At 43.0% G+C, this 23,131-nt stretch overlaps 1 protein-coding gene across 2 annotated transcripts in view; it reads left to right on the forward strand.

The window, feature by feature from the left end:
* Positions 1 to 388: 388 nt before the first annotated feature.
* The window catches only part of lama5 (laminin, alpha 5), a 129,232-nt gene continuing 106,489 nt past the window's right edge, over positions 389 to 23,131 (forward strand). For both annotated transcript variants that reach the window (XM_023957048.2, XM_023957049.2), the window contains exons 1-2: positions 389 to 885; positions 11,090 to 11,242. In XM_023957048.2, coding sequence (XP_023812816.1) covers positions 619 to 885; positions 11,090 to 11,242 — 420 coding nt within the window. In that variant the 5' untranslated portion in view covers positions 389 to 618. The remainder of the gene's footprint in view (positions 886 to 11,089; positions 11,243 to 23,131) is intronic.

Raw genomic sequence — 23,131 nt, forward strand, 5'->3', positions numbered from 1 at the left:
GAGTGTTGAATTTTTCTACAGGATGAAACAAAAACAATTAAACACCAATGAAATAAAATGTATTCTTTTTGTTCTTCTTAAGACTCGGGCTAAGTGTGGGTCAATCAAAGGCTGTGTCAGTGCTGCAGAGACATCTTCTTCTTCCGGCTTCTCCCATCAGGGGTCGCCACAGCGAACAAGTCGCATGGTAAATTTGGCAATGTTTTACGCCGGATGCCCTTCCTGACACAACCTTCTCTAACCGGGCTTGGAACCGGCAGAGGTAGAGAAGGGAACAGGGAGCAGCCTGGAGTCGAACCCGGGTTTCACGGACGGAAGGCGCCGCAAACCAGCACGAGCTAAACTGGCTCAGAAAGTGCTGCAGAGACATCTATCTGTAGAAAAAGCTGCATTTGCCTTCAGCCTTCAGCTGCTAGTCTGAGCAGGTCCGCCCTTTAACCGCGGGGCCTGGCCAGGCGTGGGGGAGGAGAGGCGGCTGTGGAGCGGCGCGGGCGGACAGGAGGACCCCCCCCAACCTTCAGTAGAGTTGCTTTCCTCTCACGTGCTGCTCCGCTGACGGCAGATCTCCACAGTCTCTCTGATTCTTTTGCTCTCCCCGGACCGGACGGGCAGGTGGAGATGATGGCGCACCGAGCCGCCGCGCTTGTTTCACGGTTGCTGTGGCCGCTGCTCGTGACCTGCTGCTGGTGCACCACGGCACAGGAGCTTCCGGCCAACGGACTGAACGGGTACAGCCTGCACCCGCCTTACTTCAACCTGGCAGAGGGCACCAAGATCACCGCCACCGCGACCTGCGGGCTGGACGACGCCGGCAGGAGCATACAGGACCTCTACTGCAAGCTGGTCGGTGGCCCGATGTCAGGAGAGCCGAGCCAGACCATCCAGGTGAGCGGCAGAGGCTCCGTGAGAGCCCGCGGGACTCTGTCCTGAATGCCGTAGACGAGAGAGGGTCCCGCAGCCGGCGCAGCCGCCGCAGCCGCAGCCGGCGCAGCCGCCGCAGCCGCAGCCGCCGCAGCCGCAGCCGGCGCAGCCGCAGCAGGTGCTGCAGGAATTGCTTTAAAGACAGCTTCTTCTCTAAACACCGACTACAGTGATGAACGTGTTCAGTAGCATCCTTCGTTTGTGCTGTTCAACAAACTTTAAACGATGGACAAAACAAACAAACCGTTTTACTTTGATTTCTGTTCGTGTGCGCGTGTGCGTTCGCATTTGGTAGTCCGTAAAATGGCTATGACGTCACAGACCATGTTCAAATTGAATAATTCCTCTCTAGCGTTTCTGCAACACTCATTAAGTACCAGAAATAAAACAAACAAAAAAAAGACTGGATTGGTCAAACAGAAGATGGAAACATGGCTGCTGTCAATGAAAAGACTGTTTTCGCTGCTTTTAACGTCTTCTTGTAGCATTTTTCTCATGACGGAGGATGTGAAGGAAATCAAGCCTAAAATAATGTTTCTAAATATTTATTTTTTCAAATCATTGTGAATAAGGAGCAGACAAAAAAAATACTGTTTGAAAAAAGCTTGTAGCTGTGACATAGAAACTGTGATGGGCGGGGCCAAAGTCTTCCTGCTCTGCTCCATTCTGATCATCTACTGTCAGACACATAGATCCATGAACGTCTTTGTTTTCCTCGACTGAGCTGGAATCTGGATCTAAACTGGACAGATGGATGGATCTGATATTGCTGCCATTTTTGTTATGCCGATAACGTTAAGTTGGGGGGTGTTACTAGCGGAAGTGAGGGTAAACAAAGAGCTCTCAGCAATGGGTAGAAGGGCTGAGGTTGCTTCAAGTCAACCTTGCCTTTCAAAACTCAGAGGTGCATTTCTAATGAACTCCTGCTGCTCTGCAGATACTATGTCCTTGAGAACGACACGTTTTTTAAAATTTGGCTAAACAGCATCATCATAACTAAAAGACCACGTGGACCACAAAATGATCGGATTGGGGCTTTAAGACCATTTGGAGCATCTGCTCCAGTAAAAATGTGGATTCTTCTTCTGTGTACATGTTCCTTTGTTCTGCCTCTGCTGTCTAACCATTCCCATTACAAAGTAATGTTCATACTGATCAGTTTAGTGAAATCTTCCAAAGATGGTTCCCATATGTGCTTTCATCTATTTTCTTTAAGGGATTGACTACGTTTGAATAGAAGGCTGCTACAGAGGATTTATGACGCCTCAAAAGCGGACAGCCCAAAATGACCTTTTTAAAGAGGCTGAGGGGCTCTGACTCCGCCCCCTAAACCAGCTATTATGAGCAAGCTGTGAACTCGTGGCGGAAAAGAGAGCTGCTCCTCTGTTTCCCTCTGATATTTTACCACTACCATGTTATCTAAAGTGCTCAACATTTTATTCAGTTTTCCTTTTTTTTTAAATGTGTCTTTGCTTATATACTGTCCAACATTTATTTGGGTTTCAGTTTTTTCTTTTTACAACTAAACTCCAGATGTGGCTGCACTCTTTTTGTTTTGATATGGAACTGAATCAGTGAAATAGCAATGAGCCTTCAGGGTTCATTGTGTTAATATTGCATGTAATGAGTGGTCTGAGCACTGCAGTGGGTTCAGAGGCTGGAACAGAGGTGCCCGCTCAGTGCAGGGGCCTCCAGCGGTCCTGTCCAGGCCTCATTTATGCACTGCTTCCATTGTACTCCTGGCACTGCTCACCACTGCTCACTCAAACAAGAGCACTCACCTCGAAGTGGAAAATATAGAATTTGTGTGCGATCAAGTCATGTCCAACTTTCTTATTGTTAATGTCAAAATATGCTTTAAATCGTATCAGTCAGAGGTTGCTTGGTTTAAAGAATTCCTTCCGTTTCTTGAGTGAGTTAACTATTAAAGCGATGTTCTAGGTGACGATGTGAAATGCAGTTCTCTCCACCTCTTGTTCTCGCTCTCCCTTTCCCCACATTCCTCAGGGTGACTGACCCGTATCCTCCAATCAGACCGGCCTTATTCACTCTGGTACTGTGAGATTACAGCCTCCCCTTGTAGCCAGTTTGCATTCTGGACATCTTCTTGTAAGACGAAAAAGAGAACGTTGGCTTTCATTGCAACCCTGGATTTCGGTGGATTTTTCATTTTTTATACCTCCCCAGATAGTGCTGACTCTGCAAGGAGCCCATTAGTGCTGTTCACGCGCTGCTTGACTGCAGCCTGCATGTTAGCAATGAGGAAATTAGACAATCAGTGTACTTTGTGTGGATATCCTATGAGCGTCCCACGGGCACTTGCGTTTCGCGTGCACACCCCGTGTGTGCAGTTTGTGCACGCGGTCAGTTAGGAACCAGTACGCGCCGTTACTAATGAGTAGAGTGCTTCATAAGGGCACCGTATGACAGCATCACCCATACATCATCTGTGCGTGTATTTTGCATTATCCCTACAAATACTTCGCCATACATTTATCACACAACCCACAATGATGATGTCCCGTATGAGGTTCACGCTAAACTCAACTGCGCTTCCCATACTTTGGATGGCCTCCCTCTGTGACCCTCCATGGCCTATCGGTGCATGTGATTAAGGCTACAGAAATGTGTCTGAGAGCATAGAACACCCTGCGTTTTGTTTTTAGAAACATTTCATATCAGCTCTGTCTGTTTCCATAAACTTGGGTTGAGGAATGCGACCTGCATTAAGCTGTTAGTACCAATAATACAGCCTCATTGAGATTCTGGGGTTTACTGCTCAGCAGTTCCTGGCTAACATCAGTGGTGCAGGAGCCAAAGGGAGGACAGGCCTTTTGTTTGTCACCATCCTGCTGCTACAGTATTGATGAGAATATTGCCATTGTGCTCTGATGTGCATCTCTACAGAAAAGTATGTTGGCTCGGTGTGGACCTCATAAGCGGTAAACAGTTTAGTGTCTCCTGTTGTGGGTTCCTGCTTCTTCTCAGTGGACGCTGCAGACGGTCTCAGATCTTTTAGCTCAACATATCCAGGTTTAGCAGATGGATGCATCAACATCTGTTCAGACAGAGATGTTAGAGAACCTAACAATGATTGGGATACTCCCACCTGATGATCCGTGTGTGGTTGTGATGTGGCACACAGCTGTAAATGTCAACAGCAGCTCAATGTAAAACCATCTTAGACACTGCTCCCCCCCATCAACAACAAAACAGGCTGGATTGCTGTGGAGGATGCGAGACGAGCGTGTTTTTATTCATTAAAACTGCAGAGGGAGGACTGTGGAATGTGTGGACGTGTTTGTGTTTATGTGGGGACAACAAGTGGACATTTAGTCTTTGGTTTCCTCCATGTGTTCATGGATGTTGAGTTACGATGCAATGCAGTGGAAGAACGCAAATGACATGAGGCATGCGATGGAAGGTATTTTTTAGGAATTCCACAGCCCCCCCCCAAAAAAAAGTCACTCACTCTAAGCCGGCTTTAGCTGGGATAATGGTACCATCTCAGTGAGCGTCTGCAATGTGACAGCAGATGTTTCCATCCAGAGCGTCACTCTGTTTTCCTGAGGACCCCCCCAGCTTTCAGTGAGGTTCAGGTCTGGATTTTATTTTGTCCTCAGCTGATCCTTGGGCTCTGAGGTGACATGCTCCCTGGATTTCTCATGGATTTCACCCAGATCATTGCCCCCTCCCCACAGAAACTACCCCTCTACATCAGCAAACCTCCGACTAGTAGCTTTCTTCAGGCTGCACAGCTGCTCGCTCAGAATGTCCTTGACTTCTTTCATGGCGATTGAATAGACATAATCTAACTTTAAGCGCTTAACATACACCGCTGTTGTCCTTTCATTTTCATTTTTGTGAAAGCACGATCATTCCATACTTTTTCTGGACAGGTTTCTTCCCAAAGAAACTAGTTCCCTGCTGTCATGCCAGTCTTTTCTAACGTGCTGGTTAGTAGTTACTGCAATCTCCTTCCACTGTTTCTATACTTCAAACTTTCTGTTTTGAGGAATTAATGGGAGGCTCTTACTCATCCCAGTTGGTGACTTTGTTTTTGAATGTAGTGTTGTTACTTGTTTAAACAGACTTTAGGTGGGCAGGGGAGAACTTACAAGTAAGTTGGAGTTGTGAACTCTGACCTCTGTGAGCTAAACTGGAACACCTCCTTACTCAGTTTTGTTCAGCATTTGTTCAGTTACACTGCTAACCTGAGTGATATCTCTTCAGACCAAAGTTCATTTACAAACCATAAAGGTGGAGAGACTGCAGCAGCGTCTGCTCAGGTTTCACGCCTGCAAAGCTTGAGGCGATCAGAACATTTGATCAAACTCTACATTTACTCCCAATCATCAACTTTCAGTGACAAAATCCTACCTGCTGGATGTCATAGCTGGTGGTGTTTTACTGTTTTAACATGTTTTTCTAGCAATTTTTTGATGACGGAGGACATACATACAGAAAATTAAGCTCAAAACTGCTTTTCTATGTATTTATTTATTCAAATCGTTGTGAATAAGGAGCAGACGAAAAAAAGCGTATGAAAAAGCTTGTAGTTGTGACATAGAAGCTACAATGGCGGGCCAAAGTCTTCCTGCTCTGCTCCATTCTGATCATCCACTGTCAGACAAATAGATCCATGAGCGTCTTTAATTTCCTCCAAAATGATCTCCAAAAATGTTGAGACTGCACCGCGTTGTGTGGCGTCATGTGATGCATGACAGTCCAAGGACGACAGGAATTAAGAGCTGGATTGTATTAATAGGTGAGCTTGGTAATTTACGGGAAATTTTTGGTACAAAGACATTCGGGATTGAGTTATTGCAATATCAAGCTTTCCAATATCCATATCGCAAAAGTCAGTGAAAATTCAGATAAATAGTAACCTTACATGTGCTAAAACCATCTTATGGCAGCTTGAACTATTTAATGAATCAAATAAATCCCTTTACATCATTGACCAATCAGATGGATCCCTTTTATGTTAGATGCTCGCCTCCTTTGTAGACTAGGGTCCTTTGGAATATAATTTAAGTTATCTGGATTCTTATTTAATTTAAACTGTTGCAGTGATATCGAAATGATGTATTTGGTTGTTTTGCTTTTTGTTAATGAATCGCAGGTTATATCTTCATCACAATGTTGATCACATAGATCGTAAATCGTGAGTTTTCCTCATATTGTGCAGCCCTAGCCTATATCATGCTTTTCTTAAGCCTTTCAGAGAAAATTATATCCATATGATTATCTTTGGAACACTAAAGAACAATTTTTATCATTAAATATTAGTTATTTTCGCAGTTCACTTTCCAATCTAGAAATAAGATGACTCGATCTCTGAGGCTCCACCTTTTTCTCCTTGTGGGTGCCGCCCATTTCATGACATCATCCTAGAGCCAGCCTCAGCAGCGTGTCTGCGTTTTGCTTGCAAAAAGAAACAACACCTAAACTTTTGGAAAGACGGATGTGCATATTGTGCATATGAAAGGAAAGTGTTTAGCCGATCACCAGTAGCTCCACAGAGAAAGTAGGCGTGTGTGTTAGTCTAGGGGCGGAGCTTGCAGTGCAGACTCTTTCTGGAAGGGGCTGTTCCTCACTTTGTGATGTCACAATGTGAGAAACCGCCAGTTTTCATGGATTAGGAGGGGCGGGTGCTCTGAGAGCAGGTTTTTAGAGGAATACTCAGAAATGCGTCAATGGATCAAAATACCTATTCGGGGCTTCTTTTCATGAGGAATGAACAATATAGTACACTGAAAAGCTCAAAATGTTGATTTTGCATGACACAGGCTCTTTAAGACAATTCTGCGAATAGAGCAGGAAGCTGCTTGGTCTACATCTGGGAGGCGAGTTCCATAAATGGTCCCCTGAGCTTACCCTTTAACTGACTGCTGTGAGTGCTTTGGGATGTTGCACGCACCAGCGTCATGCTTAATAATAATAATTAAAAACTTTATTTGTATAGCACCTTTCAAGATAAAAATCACAAAGTGCTTCACAGTAAAACACGGTAAAACATGGAATATAAAACAAATTAAGAAAAAGCAATTTTAAAAAAAAAGGTTTTTAGCTACTTTCTAAAAGAAAACACTGAGTCAGCAGATCTGAAGGGAGTTCCAGAGGGATGGAGCCCCTGCTGCAAAGGCTTTAACCGGGCTCTCTTTACAACCAGCAGACCCTGGTCACATGACCTCAGGGACCTGCTTGGAGTGTACGGCTGCAAAAGGTCTTTTATGTAGACCCATGCTTGGTTATTAAAAGCTGTGTGTGTTAAAACCAGGATTTTAAAATGCACTCGGTAGAGGATGGGAAGCCAGTGCAGCTGGATTAATAACGGGGTGACGTGTGAAAACTTGGAATAATTGCATAAAAGCCTCGCAGCAGCGTTCTGGACAACCTGGAGCCGTTCAAGAGATTTTCTGCTCAAACATGTGAAGCTGGAGTTACAGTAATCAAGACGAGATGATATAAAAGCGTGGATGAGCATCTCCATCTCAGAACGCGACACAATTGGACTCAGTTTTGCAATGTTTTTAAGATGAAAAAAAAACAAGAGCGAACAATGAGCTCTTGTTTGAGCATGAGAGTCGAGGGATAAAACTGGGTCTAGAGTTACCCTGAGGTTCCTGACAGAGTGCTTGATAGAGAAGGCAAGTGGACCGAACCACTGGACTAACTGGGGGAGGCAACTGTCAGGGGCACAGACTAGGACCTGGGTTGTGGCTTCATTTAGTCAGAGAAAATGATCATTCATCCGACTCTTGACTGAATCCAGACACCTGCTTAAAATCTGTATTTTAAAAACATCCTGGGGTTTAAAAAACACATAGAGCTGAATAACATCAACATAAAAATGATAAGAAATATGGTTAAAACAACTTAAAATATGCTGCAAAGGCAGCAGATATAAAAGGAACAATAAAGGTCCCAAAACGGAACCTTGTGGGACACCAGAAGTGAGAAGATGACTTAAACCTGGAAAATACAAGAGAAAAAGATCTACCAGTCAGAAATGAGGAGAACCAGTTTAAAACGGAACCGGATACCCCAACCCAATTTTTCCAAGAGGACGTAATGGTCAACGGTGTCAAAGGCTTCGGGGAAGTCCAGTAGCAGTAGCACAGCATTTTCCTGCATCACTCTGCATCAGGATGTCATTAGTGACTCTGAGAAGGGCTGTTTCAGTGAAGTGAGCTCTGCGAAAACCTGACTGAAACTGATCTAAAATGCCACGACTGTCAGGAGCAGTTGTCAGTTGGTTAGCAACAACTTTTTCAAAAATTTTGGACATGAATGGAAGATTAGAAATAGGTCTAAAACTGCTCAAGAGGGAGGAGTTTCACACCATGGTCTCTATAATTCATTAACCTATTGCTCATCAGGGTTCTTGGTTTTTTTGCCAACTGTCTTGTTTAGCAAGAGTCCCTTCATGTGTGGTGGTTAACACCGTTGCCCCACAACAAAAAGGTTCCCGTTAAGAATCCTGATTGGGTCCTTTCCAAGTAGAGATTCCACATTCGCCCTGTGGATGTAGAGATTCTCTAAGAGGACTTTGTCTTCTACAGTTCATAAAGCTTTAGTGACCAAATTGGCTGTATGAGTGAGTGTGAGGAAGAACGGCTGCTTGCTGCATTAGACTTTATCAGAGTGTACCCGGCCTTCTCCCCATGATAGCTGGCATGGGCTCCGTCCTAGAATGAGCTGTAAGCAGAAGATGGACGGATGGAATCTATCAGCAAAAATGTTCAAATAAATAAATAACATGCAACATTTACTCAAGTATATTTGTTTAATTGTATTAATTAAACATTATTTTCATTAATTCATCCGTTTTTCCCTTTTTCCAATCCTGGCCACTTATGGGCAAAGGTAGGGGACACCCTGGACAGGTCACCAGTCTGTCACAGGGTCACCATCACACACCCACATTCACACCTAGGGACAATTTAGAGTTGCCAATCAACCTATGAAGCATGTTTTTGGACGGTGGGAGGAATCTGGAGTCCCCGTAGAAAACCCACGCATGAATGGGGAGAACATGCAAACTCCACACAGAAAAGTCCCCCATTGATGTTCTGTTTCAGGTCCCCCAGCTGGGACTTGAACCGGGGGACTTCTTGCTGTGAGGCAAGAGCGCTAACCACTGCACCACCGTGCAGCCTACTGTATATCCATGTAATTTTAATTTTCTAAATCAGTAAACTCAGAGAAAAGGATCAGACATAAACTGCTACTCAGTTACTTCTTTACTCCTTTTTCTGTGCTCCTCATTTTGCTTGAGGTACTTTTTGAATAATGACTTTATTTTAAAGTACTATACTGTTACCTGAGTACAGTATTTGGAGAGTCCTCCTAGCTTTGCTGGCATTGAGGAGGTATAACAGTGATTTTTGTGCCACAACATATTAAGAATAAAAGAATAGATGCTGGTTTGACACACATAAAGATTGGTGTGGAACCCACTTGAGCTTCATCTAGAAGTTGAGGCGTGTCACCTCACCTGCCTGTCTGCTTTTTCTAAAGAGGCTGTGGCTGGACAGTGTTCAGCCATGTCACCTGTGCACTTGGCTTCTGACACAGTTGCTTTGACCTACATTTCTTCTTATTGCTCTTCTAGTAAATAATGACCGTTAAAAAATGTTCTGGCTTTCCTCGGGTAGAGTTTACCTTCATGATCAGACGATTTATGGATGTGCGAGGGAGTTTCTACAATCAAAATCTTTCCCTTTAGCTGTCAGACTGCAGCATAAAACTGGTATTTATTCATTTTGAACCCTGAGGCATTTGAAGCTAAAAGGAATATAATTCTGCATGATTCTGGGAGGAGTCCTGTTTCTTTGGAAACATTTGAAACCTGAGCCAGGGTCTGTGTTGGACCAGCAGCACTGAAAGACAAGTCCTCTTTTTAACCCTTGTGCTATCCTAGGCACTTTACCATTGGGAGTTGGGTCATCTAGACCCACTAGACAGTGCTCTGAACCTTTTTTCTTCAATGATTTGTGATCTTCACTGGTGTCCATGGATTACATGAAATCTTCCCACCTTTATCCACATTTGTCATGGTAGGGAGAACACGTCAATGGAAGGGTGGGGTCATCTAAGATAGCACAAGGGTTAAGGCCTTCAGGTCTGCAGAGAGCCAGGAAAGGAAAAGGCTCAAGACATTTGGCTTTTTTAAGTCCCACCCCAGTCGTCTTTTAATCATGATTATGCCGATTTGAGGCTAAATCAAAAAACATTTCCAGAGTATAGTTTCTGCAGAGCCGTAGGAGTTCATCAGAAATTCTCTTCAGAGTTTTAGCTGTGATTGCTGCCTTGGTGCGATCCCACCACTACTTCATCCATCTGTTTATAACAGCCCCTCACACACCCCCAACCTGACATTAACCAGTGCAACAAAAAGGGGAGCAATATTGAAGCTATCCCGTCGTACTGTTTTGATCCATCTTTTCTTATTTTTACCGATATATATTTTGTTTTTTATAAACATCTTTATTTTAAGAGTTTCCTAAGTAGCTTCCTCTCCCTCTGGGTCACCCGCTGTTCCAGCTGCTGTTGCTCTGGCTGGTGACCAGCAGCACCACTTTGCCATGGTGAGGCTGTTCCCCCCCCACAGCTGTTGTAGTCGGCTGTGTACGCATCTACCCCAGAGGAAGAGGATTCAGCTATTAGTGCTTCCATCCACCTCCTTCAGTAGCGTTTCCATGCTCAGCCTAAAACTTAATGTCACCTCATGTTTTATGGATTCAAGGGTGTGAGGGGTTTGGGCCTGGTTTTAGTTTTTGTATAGTACTCTGTGCTGCATTTTATGAAAACTGCTCTATAAATAAAGACTGGTTTGATTTGAAGGAGTGTGCAGTGATCTTGACTAATCCTGGACTAATGCTAAATGCCTGAAATGTCCAATCCAGAAGCGATAAGAACAAAGTCAAATGTAGGAGAGCTTTTCGGAAAGTCCAGTGTAACTCAGGCTTATGATGGAGCTGTGCAGCATTCCTGGTGTTTTTCTAAAGCTGATGTCCATCAGAAGAGATGTTCACAGACTAATAGGCATTTTTTCAACTCCAAATGTGGAAATCAAAACTGATGTTTTGAAAGGGCGTACATTGAGACACTCCTGTTTTGAAAGCAAATGCAAACTGATGTTTCAAACGTGTCTTCTCAGGGCCAGTACTGTGACATCTGCAGCCAGGGGTTAAGTGATCGCGCTCATCCCATCACCAACGCCATCGACGGGACAGAGCGATGGTGGCAGAGCCCACCCCTGTCTCGCAGCACAGAGTACAACGAGGTCAACGTCACCTTAGATCTTGGACAGGTAGGTCTCTTAAATCAGAACCACACCTAACTGCTAGAAGGCTCTGCTGACACCACCTTCAGGTTGTTTCTTCATTCTTTGTCTGTGGGCATCTCCTGTTTCCTGCTTTTACTCCTCATTAGCCTCTTTGTGTTTTTGAACATGGCTCTCAAAGCCTCTTTGCTCCACAGCTGGGCTCCGTAGTTGCAGTCTCCGGCTGTAAAGGAGGCTTTATTTAAGAATGACATCACTTTTTAAAAAAGGTTGGATTTTCTGTCTCTGTTTTGTCCAGTAATACTTTGTCCTGTAGTTTTTGTTCAGGTTTGGTCCTGCAGCAGTAGAGTTGTGGCCGAGGCCATTTTGTGACTGTGACTTGTGTTCATGTTTCTCCTTTTATGAAGTGTTTTGGTTGATTTTATTCAGTGACTTGTAACTTTTCAATAATCATAATAAAAGACAAATATATTTAGATGTACGCTTTCATGAAAACTCAGTGGCGGGCCGTGCCTTACACACCTGGGCCTTCAGTAGTGCTGCGTCTGAATCACTCAACCCCTCAATAACCATTTTACCATGCAGAAACAAGCTTTGCATTGCATATTGAAAATTCCTGTAGCCACAATAAATACCTCTGAATAAACACAACAGTAAACAAATCTCATTATGCAACTACAGCCAGCCCAAAATATTGAAAATAACCACATACAATTGGAATATTATTTATCATGATATTTATCATTTCACTCATCAAAAACTCTGATTATTTGAAGACAAATCCATCCTCCTCTCTCTCCTCTAAACAGTCCATCACCCTGTCATGTAGATTATGGTCTTCAGTTCCATCCAGAAGTCCTTTTCTATTCCATCATCAGTGCTGAGAGCCCAGTCTGTCCATTTATGTTTCTGTAGGTTTGAATTCGCTTTAGAGCCGAAAATGTCAACTGGACAGACACAGTGGACACGGGGACGGTCAGCGCCGAACACACAAATCTGTACGGCTGCTTCATGATTCACTCAGATTTTTCTGATGAAGGAAGTCAAGGAGATCAGTGGGAGATGTTCCTGCTAAATCCTCCATGGATACATTACAGTCAGTCTGTTTTTAACTGAGACAGATCACAAAGTGCTCCGTGGCTGTGTGTCAAACTGGGCAAGGCTGCATGTGACTTCCTGAAACTTCTGTCCAATCAGAAGGTCTGAATACTGTGACGCTGTCTAAGCCTGCTAGAAGGCCCTGCTGACACCAACTCACAATCTGACTGGTTGAAGGAAATGAATGACTGATGATTTAGCATTAGGAGGCCTTCAAAACTCACCTTTCAAAAGTTTACCCTTCAAAATGGTTTTGAAGGGTAAGGTGAATATCCTTACCCTTCCTGGGAACAGAGGACAGCTGAAATGCGATTGGTTAAATGTTCCAATATGAAAATATGTCTGGAAGTAGCATAATCATCATAAACACAATAAAAGAGAATGGACAGACCATTTGGAATTATTTAATGAGTATGCATGAACAAAATATACACATGATTCAGACCATTTTTAGGTCTTCTGAGAAGGGCTTGAAGGCCCCCCCACAGCCCACCACAGGTTTTGCCGTGGAGGAGACAACTCTACTTTGGGAGAAGCCGTCGCCGTCAGCCGTCTCTGCATGAAACCAACATGTTTCCATGTTTGGGAATAAAATAAAAGAAGACTCGGTAACGAAGGGATGCATTGGAAGATTGTGAATGACCTGATGGCAGTTGGGGCCATGAAAGTATACTGCCACCCCCTCCCCCTTATCAGCAAACCGTATTTATAAGCTATCTGTATATACTAATGAACATCTACTGAACTTAATGAAATATTAGACGATGCTATTAGACTGAGCTCTGAGGTCAGACAAAGACTGATTATGACCCCAAGAACAATACATGACAGAGTCACATGGAGGCAGAATGTATGTACTACTGTTTCTCTGCTAAAGGAATAGTGCTTGTCTACCTTCTTCAAAGGCCCAAGGCACTTTACAGTCACAGTCACATTCACACACTGATGCGGCTCCGCTGCTGAACACTGGCACCAACCTTCCACAAGAGGCAAGGTGGGGTTCAGTGTCTTGCCCAAGGACACTTCAACTCATGGGCTGGCAGGTGGGAATCGAACCTGCAATCTTCCGATCAGAGGTTGACCACCCTTCCACTGCACCATGGCCGCCCCACTTTTAGCATAATATTGACCCAAACCAGACTGCCAAAACAACAAAGACAAAAGATAGACATGAGATGAGGTAGATTAGGATCAGAGTGTCCAGATTTTTAGTAAAGAGTTGAACCATAGAATTACCAAGTAACAATTAAAGAGCCTTAGAAATGCTCTGTTGGGTATCGGCCAATATTTCTCCTAATGTGTGCAATCCTGGTTATCAATTTCCAGAAATTCCAGATCTTACTTGTTGACTTGCAAACAAAGATTTCAGCGCCAAGTTTAAAACCGTGTTTTTCCTAGGATATGAAATATTAATTAACCAAGATTAAACTCAAATGGAATTATAATTTTACAACTTGTGCTTCCCAGCAGCTGAGCAAACAAAGCTGAGGGCCTCTTGTGTTGGACAGATTTTACGGTTGCAAGAGAGGTTTATGTAGCTTTACACACATGAGGTGTATAGTTGTATAAACCCCTTTTGTGTTAGAGGTTAAACTTTACAATTATTATATTTGTGTGAACTTTTTGGTAAGGATGAAAGATGGATCTGTGGAGAGGGGGGAAAAGGGTAAAAAGAATAATGTAGGTGAGGGAGTTTGAGGTTGATTGAAAAAACACATTAGATTAGATTAGATTAGATTAGATTAGATTAGATTCAACTTTATTGTCACTGCACATGTAGGTACAAGGCAACGAAATGCAGTTGGCATCTAACCAGAAGTGCAATAAGCAGTAAGTACAGAATAAAGTTCTATAGTATGTACAATAACTATACAGGTTAGTATTATGGACATACTTTACAGATATTAATACTATAAGCACGATATACAGATAGGTGTACTATGAATATACTATACAGATGGGCTATGTAAAAGGGTATGAACACTATAGGCAGAACTATGAACATAATTTACAGTATTGCAATGGACAGTAAAGTGCATAGAAAATATTACAATGTGCAGATGGATTATACAGTGTTCCTGGATGAACAGACAGTAGTGCAAGTAATAACAAGTTACTGTTTTTGCTTGTTGTGAATAAATAAATGATTCAGAGTGTTGAAGGGGGGGGGGGAGTCTATGGTGGTGTGTGTGTGTGTGGGGGGGGGGGGGGGTGTTTTAGGGGTGTCAGAGGGAAGAGTTCAGCAAGGAGACAGCTTTAGGGAAAAAGCTGTTCCTGAATCTTGTGGTCCTTGTCCGGAGGCTCCTGAAACGCCTCCCGGAGGGGAGGAGGTTAAACAGTCCGTGGTCAGGGTGAGAGGAGTCCTTGAGAATTAGAGAGGGTAGGATTACAACTTAGAAAACTTAGTTAAACTAAATGTTAACAAGCAATGTTTATAAATAAGTGTTGGACCAACTCAGTTTTTTAACGTGTTGCATTTGGTTTTTCATATCTCTTTTTACAACAATCACTCTATTAACTAGGTAAGAAAGTACGATATAGCAGTAGTGATGCATCCTAATAAAAAAATTTCTACACTTTTGCAGATGTTCATTTTTCATTAAACCACCTCAAGACTGATAAACGTTTCTGTTCTGTGGCAGAAATTCTGGCATGAGCAGCAAACAATACCTTTAATACCTTGGAAGGGGGGGGCGGTTATCAGAGGTTTGCCCCCCCCGAGAGGCAAACCTCTGACCCCCCCCCCCCCCCCCCCCCCCAGCAATTAGGTGTGGTTAAACAGTCAAACGTGGGTAATAAAAACTTTACGTAAACTAAGATGGCTGTTGAAGCAAACTAAATGTTCATGAAAACACAATGAAATAGTGTAATGCAACAAGAGGAATTGAAAAAATGTTCCTCTATCATGCTCCGCCCTGATGGAGCAGCACTGACAGATTTTATGTGATTACAGAGCAGCTCAACTGACACCATAATCCGGAGGGGGTCCACAGTTACCAGGTTGCAGTTAAAAAGAATGTAGGTGGCTAAAGGCCGGGGTTTTTGTCTGTGTCAGAGACGGGGCACAGAAAGGGTGCTGAAGACTCAACCCCCACCTCTGAACCTCTGAATGCCATAGAATGACAGAGGAGAGATTGGAATTTCAGTTAACCTGTCTCAACAGGCACAGGGTGGTTGAAATAAGCCCCCACCCCCACCTGCATGTGCCTGAGGCTACCAAAAGTGGTAAAAACACCTTAAAGACAGAAGCACGACTTCAGAAAGGAGGGCTTGATTTGCAGATTTAATGGTTAAACCAATAAACCAGAAAATGAAATGAAAAAGATATGACCCATGCTGATGTAATCCATGGACACCAGTGAAGATCACAAATCATTGAAGAAAAAATGTTCAGAGCACTGTCTAGTGGGTCTAGATGACCCAACTCCCAATGTCAAAGTGCCTAGGATAGCACAAGGGGTTAACAGACCAAAGTGAAGTAAAATGGTTTATTTCCAGCTCCAACCAAATTAAGTCAACTCAGTCACCATTTTTTTATGATACTGATGTTGCCATGTTGGAGCCAGACAATGTCAGTGAAAAGTGATTGGTCCAGTCTGAGTCAATGTTTCTATGGCAACCGCTCTCGCCATTCAGGAGAGAGCTTGTTGGAAGGCCTCGCCCCTTCCACTTGAAAGCGGGCTACACAAAATCTGTCAATCAAACGTTGTGGACGTGGGGGCCAGCAGGCATCGCCTACTGTTATTGAGGCATCTGATTAATCAGTTTATGACTTGAATAACTTCTAATTCGTAAAAAGGCATCTGCACAAGAATGTTTATTCTGACCAATAGAATGACTAAGTACCAGCTGTTTATTTCTCTGTAGAAGTCAATGGGATTTTGGCTTCTTGGAGCCACTTCTTTTTTGGAACGCCAGGGGGAGGGGTCACTCAGTCCAGTTCTCATATACAGTCAATATGACAAACTAGAGCCAGATGAGCTTTAACTCCTTTTATTGGAAGGGTTATCTGAGGAAATGCATGCAGATTCAGATCAAACAGGCAAGTGTGAATGCACCCTGAACCAAAAAAGGTTTTCATGTGTACAGATCCTGAAAAAACGTCATCTTTAAGCTCTGCTGCTCATTGGTCCAGTGTATATAAAAGAGAATGAGAATTTTCCCTTTTCAAAAAACTGGAATCATTATCTGCAGACATTTAGGATTTGAAGCAATCTATCAAGCTTTCACCTAAATATGGATCAAAAGGCCCTAAAGCTTCATATTGGAATATTATTTTCACTTTAAAGATTTGCACCACTTCTCTTACTGAGTGAACAGGCCTTTCTCTGCCTTCTGAGCTGTCTGTCACAAACACAACAGCCTAAATCAAAATGACACTACCTTTGGATTATTGGCTTTATTGATTGACACTAATGTAATCCAAAAAAACAAACCCTTTTAGTTTAGGAAGTAACGTGTGAATTCAGATGTAGCTTGAGTCAACGAACCATGTTGAGATGAACTCATTGGTCCGCAGAAGTCTATGTTCTGTTCTTCCTTTTAGATCCTGCCTGGATTGGTTCTGCTGTGTTTGGAACTCGTCCTTTCTTCCTGCACTCCTCCATCTCCTTGACCGTTTCTCCTTTCTTCTTTTAGGGTTCACACCAACACAGTTATTCATTAGCTGACTTTAGCAGAAAAATCTGACCTTCCTAGGAGTTAAGTTACTGTGACAGGACTCTTCAACACATGAGCAGGCAAGGTGGGAACCGAACCTGCGCCCTTTCGATATAAGCTCAACCAGCCTGACATGTCCCACAATATTTATCCATATTGTAAGAAGAATTAGGACAAAAGAATGAAGGTAAATGCGTATCCCCTACTATTGAGGAGGTTGGAGGGATTGGGGTCATAACGAAGGTGACAGGATTAAGAGGGGGAGTAAAACAGGAAAGAGAAGCTGGAGGAGGGAAAGACCCCAGCTGGGACTGACAGACAGAAGCAAAGCCTTTCACATTCAGACTTGGAAACATTTCAAGTCCACTGCCCAGAGAGTGTGTCTCATTGTCAGGCAGAGGAAGTGAATTTCCAGGGACTCCTGCTTATAGTGGTTCAGTTCTGGAGCGGTTCCGTCTGAGATGGGACAACATACATTCTGTTCACATTGACTGATCTCATGACTGCAACATTGGGTGGGTTATCCATCATTGAAGCCTTTCACTATAGCAGTGGAATAACACAATGAGTTAACTCAACAAAACTCAACTTAACTTAACAAAGCAGAAAAAAAGGAGGAGAAAAAAACGTTTGCGGCAAAGGAAGACTTGTTATCAAAAGCAAGTCAGATCCACGAGGAGCTACATCATTCAGCCCCTCTGTGTTCAGCCTGCACCCCCACACAGCACTCTGCTTTTGCATTAACCCCACCCACTGTCAAATGTTTGACCAGTCACACAAACAGCTTTAGTGGGACCGATAAAACAGAGCTTTGGTAGAGTGATGTGTCTAGAAAAAGCTTCAGAAATGAAATGACTGTTGGGCCTGTCAAACAAATTTGATTTCAGTCCGATGTGCAAGAAAACATGGTTGTGTCTGAATTCCTTCACTACTCACTACTTGTAGGACGTACGCCATTTTATCCAAAATCTAGTGCCCCAGACATTTCCCAGAGGTGTCTATGAAAAACCAGTGTGCATGGATGCTCACTAGAATGGGGGATATAGACCACAATGCATTGTGTTTGAACATTTTTTTTCTCTAAAAAAGTATTTCAATTTTTGCATAAACTGTCCAAGTCTTCATCTTCAGAACACTGTGGATTCATCAATTGTCTATGTAAAATGTTCATAATTATTAGGTTTTTCCTGCGTGAAAGTGCTGACGTCATATTTGCTGCTTATAGAAATAGTAGTGAGCATGGTGTCTGAATTGCCTTTAAAACACTAGATAGTCCCACACAATATCACTTTTTAGACGTTAAGGAGTAGGGAGGGAATTGGGACATACTCAAAGTCTAAATTCTTACACAAGGGATACATTATATGAACCAGTATACATTTATTTTTTACTTTATCTCTTTATGGTGCAGCATAGAGCAATCGATCTCTGATCGGAAGATTGCAGGTTTGATTTCCGCTTTGCCTGCCCATATGTCAAAGTGTTCAAGGGCAGGACAATGAACCCACCTTAATACTGGTGGAAGGTTGGCGCCAGTGTTCGGCAGCGGAGTGTGTGAATGTGTGTGTGACTGTGTGAATGGGACTGTGACTGTAAAGCGCTTTGGGCCTTCGATGAAGGTAGAATAGCGCTATATAAGTACAAGCCATTTAGCATTCAAAGATTTAGCTGTTAGCATACTGACTTTTTGTTGCCATGTTCTATGTCTGTGCATTTAAAATCAAAATCCTTTACACTCAATTTACAAGCTAAAGGACAACCTAATATTTACTATATTGACTTGATTTCATGTATGGCTCAATAGGCTGGGTGTAGGACTGGTGCGCAGGAAACCTGGTTTGGCTTCCCAGGGCTTCCCAGGGCGTGCAAAGAGCTAAATCCAGTGTGGCTCCTTGTGCGAGATCCTTCGTGCTGCTGTTAATGTGGGTCACCCTGTGTCTTGAAAATACAGGGTTGGATCAGGAAGGGCATCTGCCTTAAAAACCACCTTTGCGAATCAGTGAAAGCTGATATGCTGTGGCGGCCCCAGAAGGGAGGTGCCAAAAGGTGACCAACAGCAACTTTAGTGACTTGATTTTTGGGATGCTGGTTAGACTGCACAGTGGTTTAAACTCTCAAGGACCTGTTTTAACAAACGTTCCCTAAACTGTCTTCAGCTTGTCCAAAGCTCTGCAGCGAGGCTTGTAACCCTTGTGCTATCCTAGGCAATTTAACGTTGGGAGTTGGGTCATCTAGACCCACTAGACAGTGCTCTGCACCTTTTTTCTTCACTGGTGTCCATGGATTACATGAAATCTTTCCAGGTCAATTTAAGGGTGGGTCATCTAAGATGGCACAAGGGTTACGAGAGGTCCCCGGGTGTAAATCAGTACCTGGCTGAGGACAGGCTGCCTAAAATAGTGAATTAGAAAAAAATGGAGTCGACAAACAGACGTTGGAGACGTGGTGAAGTGGGTGTGGCCTCTACACTTTCTTAGCGGTATGCTACCAGCTACTGCGGCACAAACTTGTTAGCATACGATAGACTTGAGTATTTTTCTTATCTTTGTAGGTTGAACTATCATCCTGCTGAAAAAACTGTATTCATACCATAAATAAATCTGCTTTCCATGAAACCAGTGTGCGCTGGAGGAAATAACAGCTTTAGTGTGGTTGAAGCACATCAGCTTTTTTGCCATGGTAGTAACCTGTACTCTCCTCACATGAAGTGGGACGGGAAACTCTTCAGAAACACTGCAGCATTCAGTCCCAACTGATCCATTCATCCCAGGGGCTTTGTCCTCCCATGTTTGCCCGTCCTCACCACCTCCTTTGAAGGAGCAGTGGTCCCGGGACCTCCCAGTGGCTTTGCATTCAGAGCACTCAATAGGCTTTTTATGGCACTATTGTGTCTGTGAGCGTGTTTGACTCGTTCAGAAGGGCTGTGGAGGACAAACATGGAGGAAGCAGTTGCTAGTGAATGCTAGCTGAGTGGATGAGCTCCTTCACAGTCGGAAACAGCAGACGGGACTCTGGATACATTCATTGCAGTGATTCGATTGGTTGATCTGTCACTTCTGAACTAAGCTAACTGTATTAATGTTATTTTTGTGCAACCCCCCGGCCTTCAAGTGTTTAACTTTGCATTGTTGTAGCCCGCTGTTTTCATCCTTTTGTTGCAGCTCATGTTGATGGTCTTTAGCGGTCTCCTTTTTCACGCACCGGCCTGCTGGAGACTGAAGTGTGCGTCTGATTTTTTATATTTTCAGGGTTAAGTTTATCCTTATCCTCTGTAAAATATCTGCAGCTGCTTTAAAGTTGATTCGTACTCTAGGAACCATTAAAATGTGGCACAGATTTCCCTCTAAAACGGTCAAAGTGGGAGATGAAAAATCAGAATCCAACTTCAGCCTTGTCTGACTCTGTGCGACAGATAAAAACAAAAGTAAACTAAATTCCATTTGAACAACTTTATTAGCAGCATCCTTGTAACATTAGAGCACCGGTTATTGAATGTTATTCATTAATATTCAATAATGAATATTCACAATAAATCCTTGTTTGGAGTAAAGACTCCTGCTTTTTATCTTTTAAATGCAGCTTTCTTTTGTTTTGAAGACGAAGACTCTTCTTCTGTTTCCTCACTGGCTCTTAACTTTGCTAGCTTTGGGGGCTTCAGTTTAGCCACTTTCAAAAGTAGTGGATGGATTTTGCCTCAAAAATGATACAGATGTGGTGGAGAGAATCCAGAAGTTTTTAAACATTTGTTGTGGTTTTTCCACTGCTGCCCGGTACCGACTGTCCCATAGACGGTACTGCATGGTCGACGGCCTGGGGGTTTGGTCCACTGGTTTATGGAACAGTGTTTTTGGTTCTTTTTGAATGATCTGAGAAGAATGGAGGTGGGTGTTGTCTTTCAGATTCTCTTTCTGCAGTTGTACAGTGGGAGCACAGGTGTGTACAGCCTCGTTTTGTTCAAATTAGACAGAAAGAAAAGTTTGGTGGCAAACTTGTCCGGTCAATAGATTTCTTCTGACTGTGTTGGGTCAGTCTGTGAATGGCCCCTCACTGATGTCACCTGAAATGTGTGAGTTCCCATCTTGTGGTAAAGGAAGCACTGCTTTGACTTTACCACCGTCTTTCAAAGTTGGATTTATTTTTCAAATGTCCTCTTTTGATTCATCCAGGTCCTGTTAAAGAGGACCTATGCTCATTGTATGCCGTCTGATCCTGAGCTTGAATACTTTTACATCAGCTTTCATTTCTTATCTTGATTCAAACTGCTCGTTTCATATTTTCCGGGTTTGATGAAGTTGTCACAGTTACATTTTTTTGAGTTGTCACTGTTTAAGCTAATGCTGTTCAGAGGGTGGGAGGCTCTGGCTTGGTAAACAGAGACAGAAAGTGTGGCCTTAACTGTGTTTGCAACAGTGAAACAGCTGTTGTTCACACAACAAGCACAGCAGTCCAGGCCTTCTGTAGGTCTCCTGTGAACAGAGCAGTTCAGCTCTGGGTCTCTGGGTAAAACGTTGTAAATGGCGGATCTGCTGTGGGAAAGACACTGTAGACTTACAGACCGCCTCATTCTAGGAGTTTGGTCGCAAAGATTCATTTAAGACGAAAATAAAGACCAACCTCAAGATTGTGAGTTTGTTATGAGGATGATCGAATTTTAGAAGTCGCAATATTTTCGGTTATGACCAAAAATAATTTTTGTCAACAAATAATATATTGTAGTTTTAAAAAGAGAAAGGGCTAATTTCAGGTGAAATACACCTTTCTGACTGACGTGATCTGTAAATCTGCCTCAAATATTTTTCTTAATTCCTATTTTTCTGGCATTCTCTCTTTAAAAGTTGTTAAATTGTCTGTGTGTCTAAAACAGTTCTGCCAGTGTTTCTTCTGTTTTATCAGTGGAGGCAGAAACAAACCAAACAGTTGATTAGATGTGAGGAAAATGAGCCAAAGGAAGAATAGAGACAAAGAGAGAAGTTAGCTGTTGAGATTTGAAGGTAAATATTGCGTAAAGTCAGCAGCTTGTTTGCTCTTATTCTCTTTTCTAAGCTCCAAGAAGAAAGATAAGAGGAAAGAGAGGCTATGACTCCATATTGTCTTGGTTTTTCCAATGCTGCTCATGTTAAACTTAATACTAGTGATGTTTACGTGAAAACTTAAGTGATTTTTCTTTCCCAGCACAACTCACTCTGATGACTAAAGTCAGGTTTGACTTATGCTGATGTAAGTCCTTGTAGACGGTTCATAAACAGCACCATGGTAATCGTACTTGTGGATAAGTAGCTGTGGCTTTACAGTTTAAAGTTAGACTTAAACAAGACATGACACAAATAATGAGAACAAGGCAAATAAAAACATGTCATAAAACTACTTTAAATAAAGGTCACTTTTGATCCATGGTCTGTAACATCTATTACTGGTGTATTCGGCCACACATCTGAATGCAGTGGAGCCGTCCACAGTCCTGCTGGGACCGAGATCTACAGGCTTCTGCCAACAGATTAGCTTCTTAAATCTTAAGTACAGTCAGGGCATCCAGAGGTTTTACACACATCTTTTCTATTTTTCTGTATTCTATGTGGTGTCCTTGTTTGATGTATAGAAGGCCTTTCTTAATGACCAATACTACTTTAATGCATAAAACAGAAATGGCACGTCCTCCTTCTGCTGCATCAGTTGGGACTCTCTAAAGAACCTTTTTAACCTTTCTGGACGGAGGACGGATTTAAAGGTGTGGAGCTGTAAAGGAAAGAATGAAAGACGGCAAACCAAAGTCCATGTTTTCCCACAGCTGAGTCATAAAACCTGGAGTGGGAGTGGAGGGGCAGTTGGGTGTTTGTTTGTGTCCCAGGGTGGGGTCAGGCAGGGGGTTTGGTGGTACATGCTTCACGCTTGCTCCAAATAACAGAGTTACAGCTGGGAACAAAACAGACTTTTTGATAGGCCTTACCCATTTGTGAAGGTTTAAGTAAAAATGAACCCTTTTCTAAAGAGAGATAAAAGCTTACACTTTGTAGAGATCACACTGGGTACACTTCTTTTTTGGATGCAAATTCTAATTCTAACCGCTTTACTGCGACGAAGGCTTTTGGTGTTCACAGTCTTGTGAATCTGTAGCCAGAGGGAAAGACTTCAGGTGGCTGGAATGTGTGGTGTCTTTAGCTT

This window comes from Oryzias latipes, chromosome 7 (assembly GCF_053564925.1).
Source record: "Oryzias latipes strain Hd-rR chromosome 7, Olatipes_Hd-rR_3.1".
Lineage (NCBI taxonomy): Eukaryota > Metazoa > Chordata > Actinopteri > Beloniformes > Adrianichthyidae > Oryzias > Oryzias latipes.